Source organism: Uranotaenia lowii, chromosome 3 (genome assembly GCF_029784155.1).
Source record: "Uranotaenia lowii strain MFRU-FL chromosome 3, ASM2978415v1, whole genome shotgun sequence".
In the NCBI taxonomy this organism is placed as follows: Eukaryota; Metazoa; Arthropoda; class Insecta; order Diptera; family Culicidae; genus Uranotaenia; species Uranotaenia lowii.
Window position 1 is genome coordinate 333,503,568 of NC_073693.1, and position 20,369 is coordinate 333,523,936.

The 20,369-nt window shown below is 35.4% G+C and overlaps 1 protein-coding gene across 1 annotated transcript in view; it reads left to right on the plus strand.

Annotated features, from left to right (window-relative positions):
• Positions 1 to 20,369, plus strand: part of LOC129753846 (uncharacterized) — a 234,011-nt gene that overhangs the window by 176,630 nt on the left and 37,012 nt on the right. The window contains exons 15-17 of the mRNA XM_055749694.1: positions 4,818 to 5,173; positions 5,357 to 5,494; positions 16,926 to 17,195. Coding sequence (XP_055605669.1) covers positions 4,818 to 5,173; positions 5,357 to 5,494; positions 16,926 to 17,195 — 764 coding nt within the window. The remainder of the gene's footprint in view (positions 1 to 4,817; positions 5,174 to 5,356; positions 5,495 to 16,925; positions 17,196 to 20,369) is intronic.

Here is a 20,369-nt window from a genome sequence, read left to right on the forward strand (position 1 = left end):
AAAATTTGTTGATGCCCATTACTACATAAAAAAGGCTATAAAAATTGGTTGTTGCAAATCTGAATAGAAATCAGTACAATAGAGTGGTAAGAAAATGAATAGATTTTCATTAGGTCAAAGTGAGAGATAATATTTGAAGTATGGAGCAGATTCGATACTGATATCGACTTTTTTCATTATTAGAACGCTAAAATAACTGTCGGGTGATAGAATCGCTTAAGAAGTATTTTCATAAACTTTTATAATATTTTAATAGTCTTATTTCAAAATATTCAAATGTATGACTGAGGATAAATATCAAAAATACATTTTGTTCTATATACTCCTGCGTGCGTCTGTTGGTTATTATTCTTTATGTTATTTTATGATTCCTTCATTCTCACAGGATGTATTTTATTGCAACTGACGAATGGGAGCCTGAAATAACATCGATAGTCAACAGATGATATCGGTACACGATGAAAAAAGTATTGTATTTACAAAAATAATCCACTTATATTCAATCACATTTTTGTTTGATTTTCGACCTACTACAGATCTGAAAATTTCAACTATATTTATGATAGATTAACTGATTCATCTTTTGCGTTCAATAACACATATTATATATTAAACTATAGTTGTATTATTGATTTTATGCATTCAACTATAAATATAATAGATTCAACTATGATCGTATGGTTGATTTTATGCAATCAACAATGAATATAATAGATTCAACCTTAATCGTATGATTGATTCAACGATAAATATAATAAAATCAACTTTATTTGTATGGTTGAATTTTTGCGTCCAATTAAACATATAGTTGATTCTCATAAACGTATTTGATTGGTTTTTGCATAAAAAAATCATAACTCATATCACATATATATTTTAGTTATGTTTATATATTTTGTGTTGTATTCAATCGATGATGTTTACATCACCAGCTGCTGTTTATGGGTATTTGGTCCAGATACGGATGTTGCTAGAGGTTGATCGATCTTTGTTCCGGCAACAGCTGTGGATTTAATTCTTTCGGTGGAAACGGCAGAAACGGATGTTCCCGAAAATTGATGGTGTTGGTTCCGCCAACTGCTGTTCTTGAAGAATATATGCATCGGATCATACCGGTTCTTCTGAAGGATCCTTTTTTTCGTGCTGCATTTTCCATCAGAAATTTACTTCCGCAAACCACGATCGGAATGCTATAAATTTTGCAGCTCAAGACGTTCCAGATCGACAAAAAAATTATGTTATCTCTACGTGCTTTGGAAACAGAAAACAACACATTTGAAAACTAACTTGTTTGGAGAAAATGACTTCCTTTACCTCGATCGATCACATCCTGGAAACGACGACCGATCAACAATTTTAGATCCATTTAAGAACTGATACTGCTGCTTTTTAGCATACACTGGTGAATCATTTTGGACCTGCCGGAAATCCGTGACGGTTGGGTGATCCTAATGAAGATGCTCCGAACGGCAGAACGATGATGGTCCTTCATGACATTTTCTTGTTTGATCGAAGTAGGTTTTTTTTTGTTTGCTTGGTTTGGAAGTGTTGGTAAAAAAAGAAGAAAGAACCCAATTTGATTCAGCAATATTGATGGTTGGTTGCGCAAGGCCAATCCGTAGTTTGAAGTTAACTGTATTATATTAATGTTTGAAAACTTATAATTAATCATGCAAATAAATTTGAATTTGGCAAATCTTTAGTTCCATTATTGTTGAATCAACTATATTGATAATTGGTTGTGAGAGGTCAATCAATAGTTTGTCGTGGATTCTATTATATTTATAGTTTAATGCCTTAAATCAATCATACAGTAGTAGTTGAACCTATCATACAGTTGAATCAATTATACCATTATAGTTTAACCTATTTTATTGATAGTTGATTGCGTAAGGCCAATCATCAGTTTGTAGTTCAATATAATTTATTTTTATTTGAATGCTTTAAAATCAGCTACATTTTGATGATTGATATAACTAGCTGAAATAATTTAAACAATAGTCGTCTTTTTTTCCGTAAAATTACTTCATGCCGACTTTGTTGATTGTTTACAAATAGTTGGAAGATCCTCACTGGAGGACATCGATTCTATGTTAGTCATAAGTTCTAAGAGCAAGTTGAATAAAAGGAACGAATGCAGAGAAGAAAGAGCATTCGTAATTATTGCTTCAATACAAGCTGCTATTAATTATCGGTTGAAACGTCCAAACTGTTATACTTGGTATAGAATGACCCATGTAATGAATGTATGGTAAAATTTAAGTAAGCACGAGTTAAGTACTTACACTGGTCTATTGACAGGACACTGTCCAACAAAACAGCATCTCAAAAGGATAAACATCATTCAAAACGACGACTGTCGGTTCTGCGGGTTCGAAAAAGAAACTGCAGAGCATCTCTTATGCAACTGCTGCGCCCTCTTAAATAGGAGAGAGCGTGTTCTTGGGGCAAAGTTAATAAGCGCACAAGACATATGGTTGCATATCAGCCCTAAGAAGGTTATATCATACATCGGGTATGATATCCGATTGGGATAAAATGCTTAGTCAGCAATCAACTGTCACTTCAACCCATAGTGCAGGTGAGCCTGATAGCATACAGTAACGCGGGGTAATTACCACAATAGATCAACTACTGGTCGCAGTGGGCTCTCCCCTACAAGGGAAAAAAAATGGTAAAATTTCATGATCCAATTGTGAAAACCTACCTTAAACATTTTGTAAATCAGTCCAAAAACCTGATCTGTGTAAAATTTCAGCTCAGTTGAAATTATCTAGGGGTGCCTCAAACAGCTCAAAATTTCGACTTTTGACCCTTAAAATTAACCAAAGGGAGAACCAGAGGAAATCGGAAAAATGGTTCAATTTATTTTTCTACCAAATGACTTTAAAACGCATGAAACGTCGAGATTTGGTGATATTTCGAAAAAAGTTTTTTGGTCAAAATTCGACTTTCATAGTCTGGAACCTGCCGGAAAACTGCCGGAGAAATGAAAAAAATAGCGTTCACTAAAACAACATTCGATTGTGGTTATATAATTTTTCCATAATCATATAGAACAAGATAACATATGATCACAACAGATAAGTCTTTTTAAATAATACAAAACATACTAAACAAGTTTGAACAAAATTTAACTTCATTCAAATAAGACAAAACAACATAAAAAGATAAAACAAGGCTCAACATTTCAAAGTCCCCTTTCGATTTGGGCAACACTCTCGAACACATTGCGTTGCCAAAATCGACCCTTGTCAAAATTGAGTTTTTTTTTTATTTTTCATTAGTGTTCCTTATTATTTTTTATCGTGTTTTGAACACACTAAGCATTTGATTTGTTCATTTTGCTTTTTATATTTTTTTCATATTTGTAATTTTTATCATTTTATTTGTTATTTGAATTATTTATGGTAATTCTCAATATTTTGTTTGTTTTTTTTTTCAATTTCGTGAAATATTTTTATGCTTTGTTATCTTTGAGATCTTATTGCAGATTTAATTATTTTTGTATTTATTGTTTTGTTCTATCAACTTTATCCGTGGTCCAAACAGCCAGTTTATATCTAAATTCCGAAAAAAGCAACCGCACATACCAGTTTTAACTTTTCTATAACTGGTATAAGGATTGGCCTAAAGTTTATAATATTTCTACTCAACTTGACTCAGTTCTAAACAATTTGACAGTTCAAAGAATACATGTGGAGTGGCCAGTTCTTCACTGGATTAGATCTAATTTTATTGGTCCAATTCTCGTTTAAATTAGACCCTAGAATAGACCACGGATACAGACGCTTTTAGAGCAAGTTCACTCGTGATTGGAAAATGTGATAGAAACTTTGGCATTTGTAGCACATTTTGAAAATTTTACCATGCAAATATGTTTTCAAGATCTTTGGACGTTGTATTCTTTTACATTACTGTTCCTATTTCAGCCATATATGATAGAAATTGAGCTATTTTTGCATCACAGCATGCAAATAGAACACGTGTTGTAAAAAAAATGGAGGCCGCAGATCTTGAAAACGGTTTTGCATAGTAAAGTTTTCAAAATGTCCTACAAGTGTCAAACTTTCTATCACTTTTTCTCAACACGAGTGAACTTGCTCTTATTTTCGATAAAGGAGTTGGAAATCCAAACTTTTAAATATTGGCGAACAAACGTTTTATTTGCAGAATCAAAGCAATCGATAAATTCCAACCCAATGCTTTGCTATGCTTTGCTATGCAATGCTATTCGAAGCAATCGATAGCTTGCTTTGAATTCAATGACAGTATATGAAAAGTTCAGACCCAAGGTGGGTATATATTCAGGAGGTGTTCCCGAATAACGAATTCCCGATTCAACCATTTTGGCTATGTAGGCTATGCAACTATGCGGAACTCATGAAGTTTGTTTACCAATAAACCACAGAAATGCGGAGCAAAAAATAAACAAACTCATTGAGAGCCCCGCTCACTCCTCGCCTACTTACTGTGAAAGTCGGAGAACCTAGTGTATCTAAGAACCTTGTTCAGACCCACTATTTCGATAGCAACTTACTATTGTCATCAATGAGCGTTTTCGATTGATTAATCTGTAACGTTTCGTCCTCTAAATTATCAGAGACAGGTAACATACACGTCCGAATGCTTGGCAGTTGTGCCGTTATCCATTTTAGGTACAGTTCTTTAAATAACAAAATATTTCTTTAATTTTTTTTTTAATTTTTTTAACTTTTTTTTGTTAAATTGTCAACCGGTTCGCTTTTATATATTTTCCTTTCCAAGTTTTCCAAAAAATTTTCACCATCACTCATCCCACCCTGAATCGCCATAAGTTTCAGTCTCTCTAAATTCCGCAGGGAAATTACCCCACCTGTTGGAAGAAGATGAGAAAGCGTTCGAGTGGCTGAGCAGTTCCGGTGCCGGTGGCCATCCGCGGTTGTACGCGACGGCTGCCCTGGCCGAACAGCAACACGGAGGACTGGGTGTTGGAGGGGGAGGAACGGCTGCCACGGTTGGGTATCCGGATACGAGGACATTTTACGCGACTCTTCGAGACGGAAGCTGCATGCAACAGAACGTATTCCCATCGGCACTGGCGCCCGCTGGCGATAATCAGAACTACATCCCGGTACACAGCGGCATAATTCCGACGCCGATCATCGGGGGATATGGATCCGACGGGCACAAGGTGAGTACTTCCGGTGTGGGAGTTTGGCTCTCTCTTCCGGAGTAAAGCTTGACTGTGTTGTTGGCCCAAAGTTAACAGACAGCCAAAGCGATTGACTTTGCATTCTCTTAACGACCGGGGTTGTTTGTTTTCCTTCCAATCTCGGTGGGGTTCCAATCTTTGGCTTGGCTTGGCTTGGAACAGCACGACCTGACGTACGCGGATTTGACGAGCTTGTCCGGGGGCCATCAGATGGGCCAGAAGCAGATGTACGTGAGTGCCACCCTGGGCCGACCGAGGCAGTCCGATATCAAACGAAGTGAGCCGACGATCTATGCACAGGTACGTTTTGAGATAAAGGTCTTAGTAAGTGTCTCCCTTTTTCATTACCGGATCAATTGAAAAAAAAAAACAGCTCTAAAAAATACAATACGTTCGACAAATCATTCCTAGGAAAGAAATCTTTCTTGAAACTGAACTTTTGTTACAAAAGCTAAGGGAAAAGTGATGGATTCCATGAAAAATGGAAACCTTTATTTAAAACGTTTTTTTTTTACCGCCGACCCTTTCTAGCGTTTCCCCCCATAAGGTAAATGTGCTACTTATTGCGATAGTTCAAAGGAATTGAAGAAAAATGACAAAAATGACAAAAATGACAAAAATGACAAAAATGACAAAAATGACAAAAATGACAAAAATGACAAAAATGACAAAAATGACAAAAATGACAAAAATGACAAAAATGACAAAAATGACAAAAATGACAAAAATGACAAAAATGACAAAAATGACAAAAATGACAAAAATGACAAAAATGACAAAAATGACAAAAATGACAAAAATAACAAAAATGACGATTTTGACAAAAATAACAAAAATGACGATTTTATCAAATTTGACAAATAATTCTTTTTCTTGATTTAATTTCTTGAAAGCAAGTTAAAATAACTTCGAATTTGTGTCAATTTACTGCATCACGAAAGGTAGCAAGGGTGTGTTTAAAAATATTTTCAATTCGCATGAAAGCATTTGAACATTTTGAAGACATATATCTAACGTATAACAAAAACTTCCCGTATATCTATACAATAATCTGAATTTTTGATTAATTGGGGTATAAAAAATAGAAGTTTTTCCAAGGCTTTCTTCAATAAACTTATTCTATACTTAAATCAAATCAACGACTCTTGAGCAAGTTCAAAGTTAAAAATTAAAGAAATCCAATATTTTCCGGAAAAATGCCTGGATTTGTTCGACAAGGCAAGGCATGTAAAGAAAAAAAAATCTGGAATTCTTACTGCAATGGACAAAAAGTATAAACAATGTTTATCTCATTGACAAATGTGATTGATTGGAAGCCTGTTAGAAGATTATGTTTTTAAGAAAAAAAGAATTTAAAAACTAAGGCAATCAAATTATAATAATTAAATAGTAGGACTGGTCAAATAAGGGTTACTTTTTTAAAAAACTTGTTTTTTCGAAAATTAAAAAAAAAACGAATAATTTTAGAAGATCTACCTATTATTAAATTATTTCAAATTGATGATCTTCGTTATTCAATTCTGATTTTTTGTTGTTTTCTTAAAAAATTTTTTTTTGGGAGCTTTTAAATCTAAATCTATGTATATTCTTTACAATAAGTACTTCAGATTATTTTCTTCTTTGCAGGCTTTGCCTTGCCGTACACATTTATGCATTTTTATCCCAAATTTGGGCATTTTTTTTTAATTTTACATATAAAAATCCAGGCAATATGCGGGCAAACATAGTTATTTCCCCTAAACAGCGAAAGAAGGAATGGAAAATTAACACATGAGAAATGATTTATTTTCAACTTATTTCAAACTGTTTTTTTTTCAATAAAATTCTTCCTTCAAATTTTGAAACTAATTTTAAAATTCAAATGATAACTCAAAGGAATTTCTATTAAATGTCAATTTCGAATGATTTATTTGGAAATTTTGACGTCCTAAAATCGAATTTTCTGTCAGATTTTGTCTATTGCCGCTAGTTTTGGTCATTTGACGTTTGAGTAAAAAAATGAATCAGATTTCGATGAAGTAATGATTGATTACAAGTGAACCAACAAACTTACAAGAACATCATGATTCTGAATTTGTTTTTTATCCTCCATTCCTTCAAACAATAATTTTTTGCCCAGATATTTCAATTTCAGAGATACAGTGATCGTAAAAACTTGAGTTTAACAATTTTTAGAAATTTGAATAGATGTCATTAAAAATATCACTGACATTTCCACAAATTTGTTGCTTTAGAAAAAATATCTTTAGTTAAATTTGGTTTAAGATTCTCTTGAAAATTTTTGCTACATTACAGAATGGGAGAAGATTATCGAAAAAAATGTATAATAAGGTTCCAGATTGCCTGGTTTTTTCTGGGCTTACTCTGTTTATCACAGAAAAAAAGAATTGGCTTATTCAGCCCGGTTTCCCGGATTTTGCCCGGCTTTTTTCATTATATTAGAAAAATCCAAACCCAAAATTCAAATTTTGTTCATGAGCTTTATTACATTTGCGTCAGAAAAAAATGGTTTTAATTTTTTGTAGCGAAATTAATTTGCATACTTTTTTAAGGAATGGTAAGATATGATTTTAACCCCGTTGATGCAAGGTTGCCGAAAAAAAAATCTGTGATTTGAAGAAAAAAAACTTCTGGCTTTCTCTGATTTTACCCAAAAATTCTTCGACGGCTTTCTGAGATGCTTTTTTCATTATTTTTTTTCATTATTTATATCAAATTGTGTCTTTTAACATTATACTCAATGAAAATCGAATGAAATTACCAATTTTATCATATTTTCCTACATAAAAATTACTATCCAAAATTTATATTGACACAAATTATTAAATTTTGGAAAAAAAACGATACAAAAATTAAAAAATCTGAGAAATCTGTGAATATTTCTAAAATTCTGTGTTCTGTGGAATAGATCCTGTGAACAACATTGGCTCAGAATTTTCAATAATTATAGATTTTTCTGTGATTTCGGCAACATTGCGCTGATGTGTTTTTCATGTGTTCATTTTTAACCATTTCTTTCGCTTTTAAGGAAAATACCTGGATATACTCAGAGATTTATTCAAAAACCTCGCAAAATTCGGGCATTAGGTTTTTAATTTTTAAACAAAAAAAAACCTAACAATACCCAGGCAAATTTAGAAATTAAAAAAAAAAAACGAATAAAAGCTTAAAAATGAACACATGAAATTTTTTTTTAACTTATTTTAAACTTAATGCAAAATCTGATGATGAAAAAGATAAGTGTTTTCAAAAATCAGATTAAGTTAATTTAAATAAGAACGATTTACGAATTCATAATTTTTTTTAGAAAATTCAATTGATAACGCAAGGAAACAGCATTCACCTTTAGTTTTGGTTATTTGGCGTTCATAAGATAAAAAACGGATCAGATTTCGATGAAAACCAACGAACCCACAAGAACGACATGATTCTTAACTTGATTACTACCTTATTTCTTCATACAATAACATTTTTCCCAGATAATCAAATTTCAGAGATACAGTTATCTTGCAAACTAAAACTTTACAATTTTTAGAAATTTGAAAAAATGCCATTACAAATATTTTTAACATTTCTTCAAATTTTTGCTTATGAAAAAAAAAAACATTTCAGGTTCAATTTGGTTTAAAATTCATATAAAATTTTTAAAAATTTCTGCATATTTCAGAGTAAGCAAAGCTAATTAAAAAAAGGTTCTATAACTTTTGGGAGAAATCAAAATGACAGTTTTTTGAAAATCATCAGGCCACCCAAAGTAATCATGATTTGCTTTTTAATTTTTGGAAACTTTGAATAATGTGAATTTTGGGGATTTATTTCATTTATCAAACTCAATTGAATGTGGAGTTGAGCATTTAGAAGAACAAGAATAATTGGAATGTGAAGAATATTTTATATCATCGTTGGCCCGAGGCCATTTTTCTTAGGCAGAGTTCAAGGAATCAGGTTTTTTTTTCTTATTCCATCCTAAATTATGCATAATATTTTTTAAACATACAAAGGAACTGGAAAAGAATTCAGTATGCGTAGAATGTAGTTTCTGTTATTTTCAAGCAATAATTTTTAATTCAACTTTGCGTAGTAATTTATGAACAAATTAAAAATGGAAATTCTGAATGAACTTGAATCAAGCTCTATGTATAACAGTTCAAAAGTGAAAGTCAGAACCCAAAATTAGAGATAATTCTAAATCACATTTCAGTTTCTGAAACTAAAACCATAATTTAAATTACAGTAAGAACCAAAGCAGAAATTGCTTAATTTATGATTCATCATCAAAATATTTGTTTTAGTTGCATATCTTTAAATTTCAATGAAAACTTTTCATGTTATATTTTCAAAATTTGAAAAATGTTATACAGATTAAAATGTTTTATTAAGATTAAAAAAATGCTATTATAAATGGATTTCAAAAAGCTTTTTTTTAGTCAAGTGAAATTTTTCAAGTTAACCAAGGAAACAGGTGTAGCGGTCGCACCTTTTAAATTTTAAATTCTTTCGAACCGTGTAGAATGCACCGGTTCTGCCAGTTGTATGCAAGTTGCATTTTTCCATCCGATGCCTTTATCGACCCTTGTGTCGAAGGTTGAATGCTAAAGCTTTTCCTTTCAAGGTGGAATCCATAAAGTTTTGCGAAGGGGTTGGGAAAGTAATAGAAAGGCCCGAATCACGATTGATAAACGAGCGACGAAATTAAATCGCCAAAATCCCGAAGAAATTGTAAAGGTTACTCGGGATTAACGTATTTCCGCCTAAGGTCAACGCCCGAGATCGTTTTCCCTGGTCTGAGGGTACATACTACAATCACTTCGATCTGGTTAGTGAACGCGAATGGAAGTCGCTTTGATCGCGATACGTTTTTTCTTCCTTTGATTCAAAGGTATCAAATAGTGATGTGGTTTTGAAAATTAAAGATTAACTTACTTTAAATTTGTTTAGCCCCGCATCTAGGCTAAACTAGCGAGATAGGGCCGAAATTGTGCGTGAAAAAACATAGTTAATACTAGGTAAAGTCGTGCATTAAAACCCGTGCTCGTGCATGTGCTAATTTTGTGCCTTGTAGGCAACAGATTTCGCCCTACAGCGTCTTCCGACAACGTGCGCCCATAACCAGACTTATCATCTCGGCCGAGAACCGCAACGAAGCCAACCGTCACCAGCCTCGTTGCTAGGTCCCAAGCACATCGCATCGTATTCTCGGCCAGCACGCCACGTGCCACCGTTACTACCAAATCCGGTTTTCGACATTCGTCGGAATCACCTGGTTCCTGTTCGGCCACCTCATCAAGAAAAGCTGATCAGGTGCGCAGCATCAGCCGAAACTGATATCGATAGAGCCGTCAGTGGTATCAGTCCAGCAGAGATCGAGATCGACGACGTCATCAGCTCCCGACAAGCGGTTGAGCGTGAGAGCAACAAGCTACGGCAGAAGGTTTGAGTCCAACCCACACTGATTCGGTGAGTCGTTTACATAATTCTCTGCCATCTATCTCATTCTCCATATAGAGCGCCGTCCACGGCCAACGACAGATTTGGCCAAAATCGGATTTTAGCGGCGAATTTCATCTTTGCGCAAATCGTATGTTTAAATAAAATTTCACGAAATTTTATGTTCACCCCTACAACATAATTTCGTCGAAGTTGTGGCGGAATTTATTGGAATCCGTCCGACCTTTAAAACTTAGCTGTACAGCAATCGGCCGCACCTTCTGAACGCGGTCGACGGCCCAAGCACTGCACGGTTTAGATTTGTATATGTAAATAGTTAGCAATACAATCGCACGCACTGGTAGGAGCTAGAGTAGGAATGTATCTGTATATAGTAGCATTAGTCTTATAAGAAACGAAATGGATATCCAACGAAGAATGAAATGAATTGTACGCCAGAAAAATTATGTTTGCTTTTATGAATTCCTCTTTATCATGCATCTAGCATTATTCCCTCCATAAAACTTCATAATCGGAATAATATATACAATGTTATTGAATCCTACCAAAGTATTTTAATTCGAGATTTTAGAAAGCACATCACTACGCGCAACGCTTAGAGATTCCCACATGTTCACTTTGAATTTAGCCTCTTCCACGACCGTTCGCCATCTGGTGGTGAGGGGATTGTAGTCCAGTGATGCGAAATGCAGGAATGAGCGATCTCGTACCGAGGAATTTTTATGTTTCTTTTAGGTTTTGATAATTTTTTTGAGTGTGACCGAGAAATTCTCGAGTTTTTCGATTGCGGATTTGGTGGAGCCACTAGTTCGATCCTTTATCCGATCGGATAATTCTATGGACTCGCCTTGAAGGGAGTCTCAGCCGGGCATTTCGACCTTGGTGTGCTGTCCCTATTCTAGGGTGGCGCATAAGCAGCACGCTAGTATCGGATCGAACAGTGCTGGCTACAAATTGTGGCGCCCAACGTGGGGCTTAACTTAGCTGTACAGCAATCGGCCGCACCTTCTGAACGCGGTCGACGGCCCAAGCACTGCACGGTTTAGATTCAATTTGTAGCCAGCACTGTTCGATCCGATACTAGCGTGCTGCTTATGCGCCACCCTAGAATAGGGACAGCACACCAAGGTCGAAATGCCCGGCTGAGACTCCCTTCAAGGCGAGTCCATAGAATTATCCGATCGGATAAAGGATCGAACTAGTGGCTCCACCGAATCCGCAATCGAAAACTTGAGAATTTCTCGGTCACACTCAAAAAAATTATCAAAACCTAAAAGAAACATAAAAATTCCTCGGTACGAGATCGCTCATTCCTGCATTTCGCATCACTGGACTACAATCCCCTCACCACCAGATGGCGAACGGTCGTGGAAGAGGCTAAATTCAAAGTGAACATGTGGGAATCTCTAAGCGTTGCGCGTAGTGATGTGCTTTCTAAAATCTCGAATTAAAATACTTTGGTAGGATTCAATAACATTGTATATATTATTCCGATTATGAAGTTTTATGGAGGGAATAATGCTAGATGCATGATAAAGAGGAATTCATAAAGGCAAACATAATTTTTCTGGCGTACAATTCATTTCATTCTTCGTTGGATATCCATTTCGTTTCTTATAAGACTAATGCTACTATATACAGATACATTCCTACTCTAGCTCCTACCAGTGCGTGCGATTGTATTGCTAACTATTTACATATACAAATCTAAACCGTGCAGTGCTTGGGCCGTCGACCGCGTTCAGAAGGTGCGGCCGATTGCTGTACAGCTAAGTTTTAAAGGTCGGACGGATTCCAATAAATTCCGCAACAACTTCGACGAAATTATGTTGTAGGGGTGAACATAAAATTTCGTGAAATTTTATTTAAACATACGATTTGCGCAAAGATGAAATTCGCCGCTAAAATCCGATTTTGGCCAAATCTGTCGTTGGCCGTGGACGGCGCTCTATATGGAGAATGAGATAGATGGCAGAGAATTATGTAAACGACTCACCGAATCAGTGTGGGTTGGACTCAAACCTTCTGCCGTAGCTTGTTGCTCTCACGCTCAACCGCTTGTCGGGAGCTGATGACGTCGTCGATCTCGATCTCTGCTGGACTGATACCACTGACGGCTCTATCGATATCAGTTTCGGCTGATGCTGCGCTCCTGATCAGCTTGGCTTGATGAGGTGGCCGAACAGGAACCAGGTGATTCCGACGAATGTCGAAAACCGGATTTGGTAGTAACGGTGGCACGTGGCGTGCTGGCCGAGAATACGATGCGATGTGCTTGGGACCTAGCAACGAGGCTGGTGACGGTTGGCTTCGTTGCGGTTCTCGGCCGAGATGATAAGTCTGGTTATGGGCGCACGTTGTCGGAAGACGCTGTAGGGCGAAATCTGTTGCCTACAAGGCACAAAATTAGCACATGCACGAGCACGGGTTTTAATGCACGACTTTACCTAGTATTAACTATGTTTTTTCACGCACAATTTCGGCCCTATCTCGCTAGTTTAGCCTAGATGCGGGGCTAAACAAATTTAAAGTAAGTTAATCTTTAATTTTCAAAACCACATCACTATTTGATACCTTTGAATCAAAGGAAGAAAAAACGTATCGCGATCAAAGCGACTTCCATTCGCGTTCACTAACCAGATCGAAGTGATTGTAGTATGTACCCTCAGACCAGGGAAAACGATCTCGGGCGTTGACCTTAGGCGGAAATACGTTAATCCCGAGTAACCTTTACAATTTCTTCGGGATTTTGGCGATTTAATTTCGTCGCTCGTTTATCAATCGTGATTCGGGCCTTTCTATTACTTTCCCAACCCCTTCGCAAAACTTTATGGATTCCACCTTGAAAGGAAAAGCTTTAGCATTCAACCTTCGACACAAGGGTCGATAAAGGCATCGGATGGAAAAATGCAACTTGCATACAACTGGCAGAACCGGTGCATTCTACACGGTTCGAAAGAATTTAAAATTTAAAAGGTGCGACCGCTACACAGGTTACTCAAATTGGGAGTAATTTTCTGAGCTAGCTTTATCTGAATTGTTTTTTTTTTGTTGAGAGTTTGAAATATGATTTAGACAGTTTCTTCTTGAAATTTTGTTGTTATTTACACTGTATTCTCCGGATTTTCTGTTGAAAAATTCTTATCAATTTACCAGATTCCAGGTATTTGAATAAAAAGTTTGCCCTGATTTTCTCAGCCTACATGAATGCAAGAAAAAATCTGCAGTGCTTTAATTAGGGAGCCCACAAGCCTATATTAGATTAAAAATATCCTAGAAATTATTTCAACCGAGCCCCCTTAGCTGTTGAATTTTCCATTTTAATTCCGATTATCTGGTATCGATTTCAAATTTATTTTTTCCTTGGCGGCCGTGGCCCCCGTTAATGTGGCCTTGAAAACAAGTTAAGGTTTTTCGAATGCCAAGATTTGTCTTTCAATTCAAAAAGTATGTGAAATTGCAAATCAAAATCTTGTATATATATAAAAAGCAATTTCTGTATGTTTGTTTGTTTGTTTGTTTGTTTGTTTGTTTGTTTGTTTGTTTGTTTGTTTGTTTGTTTGTTTGTCCTCTATAGACTCAGCCGTCTTAAGAGCTAGAGGTCTGAAATTTGGCATGGATGCTCATTAGGCTCAGGAAGGATGAAAAATGTTTTCAGTTTTTCGGATGACCCCTTCTGAAGGGGGTCGTCCATACAAGACAAATATTGTTTTCGCAATATTGAAGTTACTTTTCGTCGGATCGTGTTTAAAATTTGCACATGAATGTTTTGAGAGTTGGACAATTGATTTCAGATGTCAAGGTGTGTGTAAGGGGTCAGCCAAAGGGGTCGTCCATATTAACTGTTCGCTGTTTTTGCGAAATTGACGTTATTATGCATCGTATTCAGCTGAAAATTGGTACACGATAGTTTTGAGTGACGTGCAATCGATTTTATGTATCAAATTCAATGTAAGGGGCCGTCAAAAGGGGTCATCCATATCAACATTTCAATATTTTAGTGATATTGACGTTTTTATACATCGGATTGGAATGAAAATTTGCACATAGGAGTTATTAGGGACAAACAATTGATTTCACTTATCAAAATTAAAAACAGGGGTCGGCCAAGGGGGTCGTCCATATTAACTATTCACTGTTAATGCGATATTGTCGTTATTATACATTGGATTCAGATGAAAATTGGTACACGAGAGTTTTGAGGGACGAGCAATGGATTTCACGAATTAAATTCAGTGTAAGGAGCCGGCAAAGGGGGTCGTCCATATTAACCTTTCAATATTTTTGCAATATCGTCGTTATTTGAAATCGGATTGTAATGAAAATTTGCACACGGTAGTTTTCGGGGACGGGCAATCGATTTCAGATGTCAAATGTTTTGCTAGGGGTCGACGAAAGGGGTCGTTCATATTAATTACATTTTCACTGTTTTTAGCAATATTGACGTTATTATGCAATGGATTGCTTTGAAAATTTGCAAACGGAGTTTTGAGGGAAAAGCAATCAATTTCAGATATCAAAGACTGTATAAAAGGCCACCGAAAGGGGTTTAACTTTTTGGCACGGTCAGATGTTACCTTATTTCAAATTTAGTAGCAGACGACAGAAAAAATAATCGTCCAATATTTGTGCAATTATTACTTAACAATGAATTCCGAAGTGCATCTGAAAAATTTCGGCAATTGACTTTCATACGAACATGACATATTCCAAGTTCAAAGCGAAACGGAGTTCGTACGGGATCAGCTAGTCTAAAATAAAAATGACGTTCGATCAGGAAACGTTATATAATGTCGAAAACTGAAATGTGTTAGGCTTAGAGTGATATGTGTAAGCATTTTAGAGTTTTTTTTTGCATTTATCCAAGCCGGACTATTCCGGGTGAAATTTTTTGAAAAACCTAACAGAAATCATGTATTTGATTTAAATTTTCTAAACCTAAAACTGGGCTATATCCCGGAAAATCTGATCAAAACTTAAAAAAATAAATACAGAAACATAAAAGAAAACCATCGACAATTTCAGTTTTTTTTTGTCGAAACCATCATTTTTTATTTCAAGTAATTTCAAATCATTTGGTTTTTTTTAATTATTTTGATGTAAATAACTAAATAAAATAGCTTTTTAACCCAAAAATCAAATCTTAGCATCACTTAATTTAAGTTGCTTAGTTTTGCATGAAAATGCAAAAAAACGGCAGGAACTGTTAATATTTTCCATAAAAACCGGCTTTTAGATCGTTCCAGAGTTGTTTGGTAACTTTCACTACTTTCTATTTTGAAATTTCTTATAAGATCAAGAAGTTTCCCTGTACTGCAACTTAATTTCAATCTTAAACTGGAAATTTCACTCTAAAAAATATCACTATGGACGGGTGTCACTCACGGCCTTAAAAAGCTTACAAAATTCTATGAGTAGGTAAAAAAAAAGGTTGAAATAATAGAACTACAGCTTTACTATTAGTATTTTCAAAAATAAACAATAAGAGGCTTCCAATAAATTTTCAATTTACACAGAAAACAACCGTGAGAAATGTTGCAACCGTCAATCACCTACTAAACCAAACGCTGATAACTGTTTCAGTACCAACTTTGCAAAAAAAACCAACGATCTCTCAATTCCCTAAATTTGGGGTAATGGTTGCGTCATGCTTATATTTTTTTTCCATTCATTACACGGTCAAAAAGGAAGCTCCTGCCGCAACCAAACAACTGCAACCATTTGCCCGAAATTCCCACACAGATCAAACTCTAATCCAATTGATCCGGTAACATTTTGTTGTAGAATTGAAATAAAACTTTCATTTCCATCTACTACATTCTCTCTTTCTTGTTTTCTGTGTTTGTGTATTTTTTTTTTTTTTTTCATTATTTACTGAACTGCCGCTGCTTTGTCGAAATCCCTCACAATGACTGGTTTTATGGAAATCCTTAAACACCAAATCGACAAAAAAAAACCCTGAATGTCCCGTAAAACTTGGCGCTACGGCATTGTGAAATCATCACGCATCGTAAATTGGGAAACGATCGAAACGAAATGGCTGGGGCTCAACAAAATATATTTGCTGTGTTCGGGTGCGGGAAAAAAAAATCAACATCCTTTCCCACGCGGACGGCCATTTTTTTCCCGGGCTCCAAAACGCTAAACCTGGATAATGAAAACACGTGGAACCACTGCATTGTGTGTACCTATTCCATCAAATTGCAAACACAATGTGTGCGGGGGTGGCCAAATTTACAACAACAACAAAAAAAACTCACGGCATCGACGTAAAATCCACCAGATTGATTTGGCACACCATCCGTCGGTCCATTCGACAAATTTGGTCTACACCAACACCCGGGCCGGGATTCCGATTTCGCACCCGGGCCAGTTTCCGGGAAGTGGGATGGGCATGATGACTCCACCCCCCAGCTCGGCCAGCGGAGGACTCACGGAGAGGTTCCCCCCACCCCCGTCGCTCTTTGTCGGCGGTGGAGGAGGTGGGATGGGGCCGCACGGAATGGGGTCCATAGGCCTACCTCCAACGTCGCTTAGTGGTATCAGTGATGCGGTGAGTACAATCTAACTATCTACTTACATACCTACCTGAGTTCCCGTTTGCCTATTGTTTCGAGTTAGTCTCAACAATAAACTCACGCACACGTACGTGTGCGTAAACAAATACATCCTCGACTTGGATGCGTGCATTTGATTGAAAAACCCTCGGAATCTGCTGCCGGCCCAACCCCATCAATAAGGAATCACTTTGTATTATTCATTCATTCGTTCGTTGGGGTTTTGTTTTTGTACCAGAAGATTTTTGGTTCAATTTTGCTAGAGTGTGTTTTGATGACATTAGAAAATAGATGATTCGTTTTGTAAACAAAATGAACGGAATGTAGAAAAGGTCTCCCAATCCATCTGTCCGATTGTCCCTTCAGATTTTATTTTGTTTGTCCTGAAAGAAGTTCTATGGTTATTTTTTAAATCTACTTTGTTTTAACCGAAAAATAAAAAAAGTTCACATTGACGCACAAAGATCTGAGTGCATGTTCAGCAAACAAATGAAACGTCACTTAATTATGTATAATGCTCTTGCTACACACACATACTAGAGGTCTGTTGGGCACACATAATTGATTTTTATATGCGACAAAAGCATAATTCTTCTTAAATTTTGGTTTTTTCCTTCAATAAATGCTCAATTTCTCCAAAAAAATCATAAAGTATGTATATTCCAAATTGTGGTATTTTCATTGCACAATAAATTACGCGTGGTTAACTGACTCAGTCTGTTTATTAGAATAATCAATGTCAATGTATATCAAAGATAAGGTATAGCAGTAGCCCAGATAATGTGCGTAAAGATACAAATACATCATCACATCTCTCCTTCAACATAAGATAACAATATTTCAAATTTCACTAAACAATTCTCAAACCGTTTAGCAGTGTTCGGCATCGCTAACTGAAAAGTTAGCGGCGCTAATTAGATCGCTAACTCGGTCAAAGTTAGCGATCGCTAATTAAAACCGCTAAATGTTGCGTAAAAGTTATCGATCTATAATAAAACGCTAATCGCTAATCAATAGTAGACAGTTTTGAAAAAGATACGCTAAACACAAATTTTGCAGCCTTTTTTAATTATAATATTGACTAGAAAAGTTGTTAAAGGATATCTATAGGGGCAGTTTTCGAACTTATTTCGTAATATTTCTGTCCATATCAGTTGTCCACTTTTAGTTTTTTAAGCGTATTTGGCGGAATGCAAAAGGAAAAACTTTTGAAACATTAAAATTATTCACCTGTTTTTTTTTACATCAGTTAATGCAAATATTCTCTTTAGGTAGATGCTTTGTTTTGTCCGAAATAGTTTTTCATCTTTTTTAACATTAATACTCAAAAGATTTATTAATTTATTGACTTTTTTTGTTCTGGAAATTTCATTTTTTCATAACTTTTTCATCTCTTTTATATTCAAAGAAGGCTTATGATTTAAATTCAAGTGAAGACAATTAAAAAAGATGCTTTTTCCTATGATTTCAGTCAAGATCGAGATCGAATAGCTTCGGAAATCAATCTTTGAGGAAAATTTAAATACCTCATCGGATTCAAAATTTTTAATCTGAACAATGGCGAATTTATGATCTTGGCCAAATTCACACTTCAAAGAGGTAGCGTTCTTCAGTTAGCGGAACTAAAAATTAGCGGAACTTTCTTATCCGCTAGCTGGAGAAAAATTTAGCGAGAAAATAAATTCGCTAACCGAAAGTTAGCGGACTTATTAGCGATTAGCGGATTAGCGGATACGTATCATTTTGGAGGCTATATAGGTACATTAGCAAACATATCCTTGATTTGGATTGTATTAAATTACGATTTGCACGACTTGTCATGCGCATTATTTACGACTACCCTGATTCTTTTTGGAATATACTATAACAATTTACATCATCATATAGATGATTGAGGTTGAAATATACGTCATATTCGTAACAATATGGAAAGTTTGACGACTTATTTGGTCGTTTTTTTGCGACTTGAGTGCAGGGCTCTCATTTTCCGTCAGTTGAATAAAAATAATATTTTTTTTTGTACTTTAACCAATTGGTTTATTCATCGCCAAAAATAATAAAAATAAGATAATTTCAAAGAAATGCGTTTTTTGCTGTCAAATTCAAGTTAATATAGTACAAATTTATTATTTGCCTGATTGCTGATTTTTTCAACGTTCATGAAGTTATTGTTAGTACCTGGACTTGATCCCCTGACTATACGATCTGCAGCTCATGATGGTTCCTCGACACTATCTGGAATATAAAAATTCAAGAGGATTTGCTTCAAAGGCGTTAACCAAAAGCAAATAGTATATTTCTATAACTAAAATCTTTTGAATCGTAGAACACGTCATCGATGATAAAAAAAACAGCATTTTGAAGCCTCCTTAAATACGAGTCTAATCATCGATGTCGTATTATCATAAACGATTTTATTGAACTTACTTGTATTTTTTTAAGATTGCCGATTGCCGAAGATTTACGAAAATCAGACATGCGAATTAATTTGCATATGTATACGATTGCATGCACATTATTACGAATCAATGCAGTTATATACGATTTATAGCATATATGTATCTCCAAGTGGCAAGCAAAGTTGCGAGCTTATTTTCTTTCTGCTAAGATCTAACACCTGGTTGTTACAATAATATAAACCGTATTTCATGTTAAAAAATATCTAATTTTCGAATAATTTTATGCAAAGCACTACAAAATCTGTCAATCATGGCTGATCATCGTCCCAGACAACCATTTGGTGGGTCTTTCGAATTTGCAACACAAATATACGTGCAAATATACGTGTTAACATATCGCATATAATGCAGCAAATCCAGTATATACACTGTATCAAAAAATTTCTTTCACTGTATCAAAAAAATTTTCAGTCAATAAAAATACTACAATTGCATCATTTGCTGCAGAAACTAGTCCTTTTTGAAGATCAGAATTAAAAACGTTTATGAATTAAACCTTGAAAATAATCCAAGGCTGAAAAATGCAAAAAGAATATGCATCGGCCGCACATTGTAGGTACAGATATACGAAAATGAGTTTAAATAACATTCTATACGATATAATCTGTAAAACAAAATACGACTTCTGGTTGTCTGGGATACCTTTAGCTTGACAGTCATCAATACAAATCTGCTTAAGATGGCTTGAGTTTCTTTCGTACAGCTTACCCG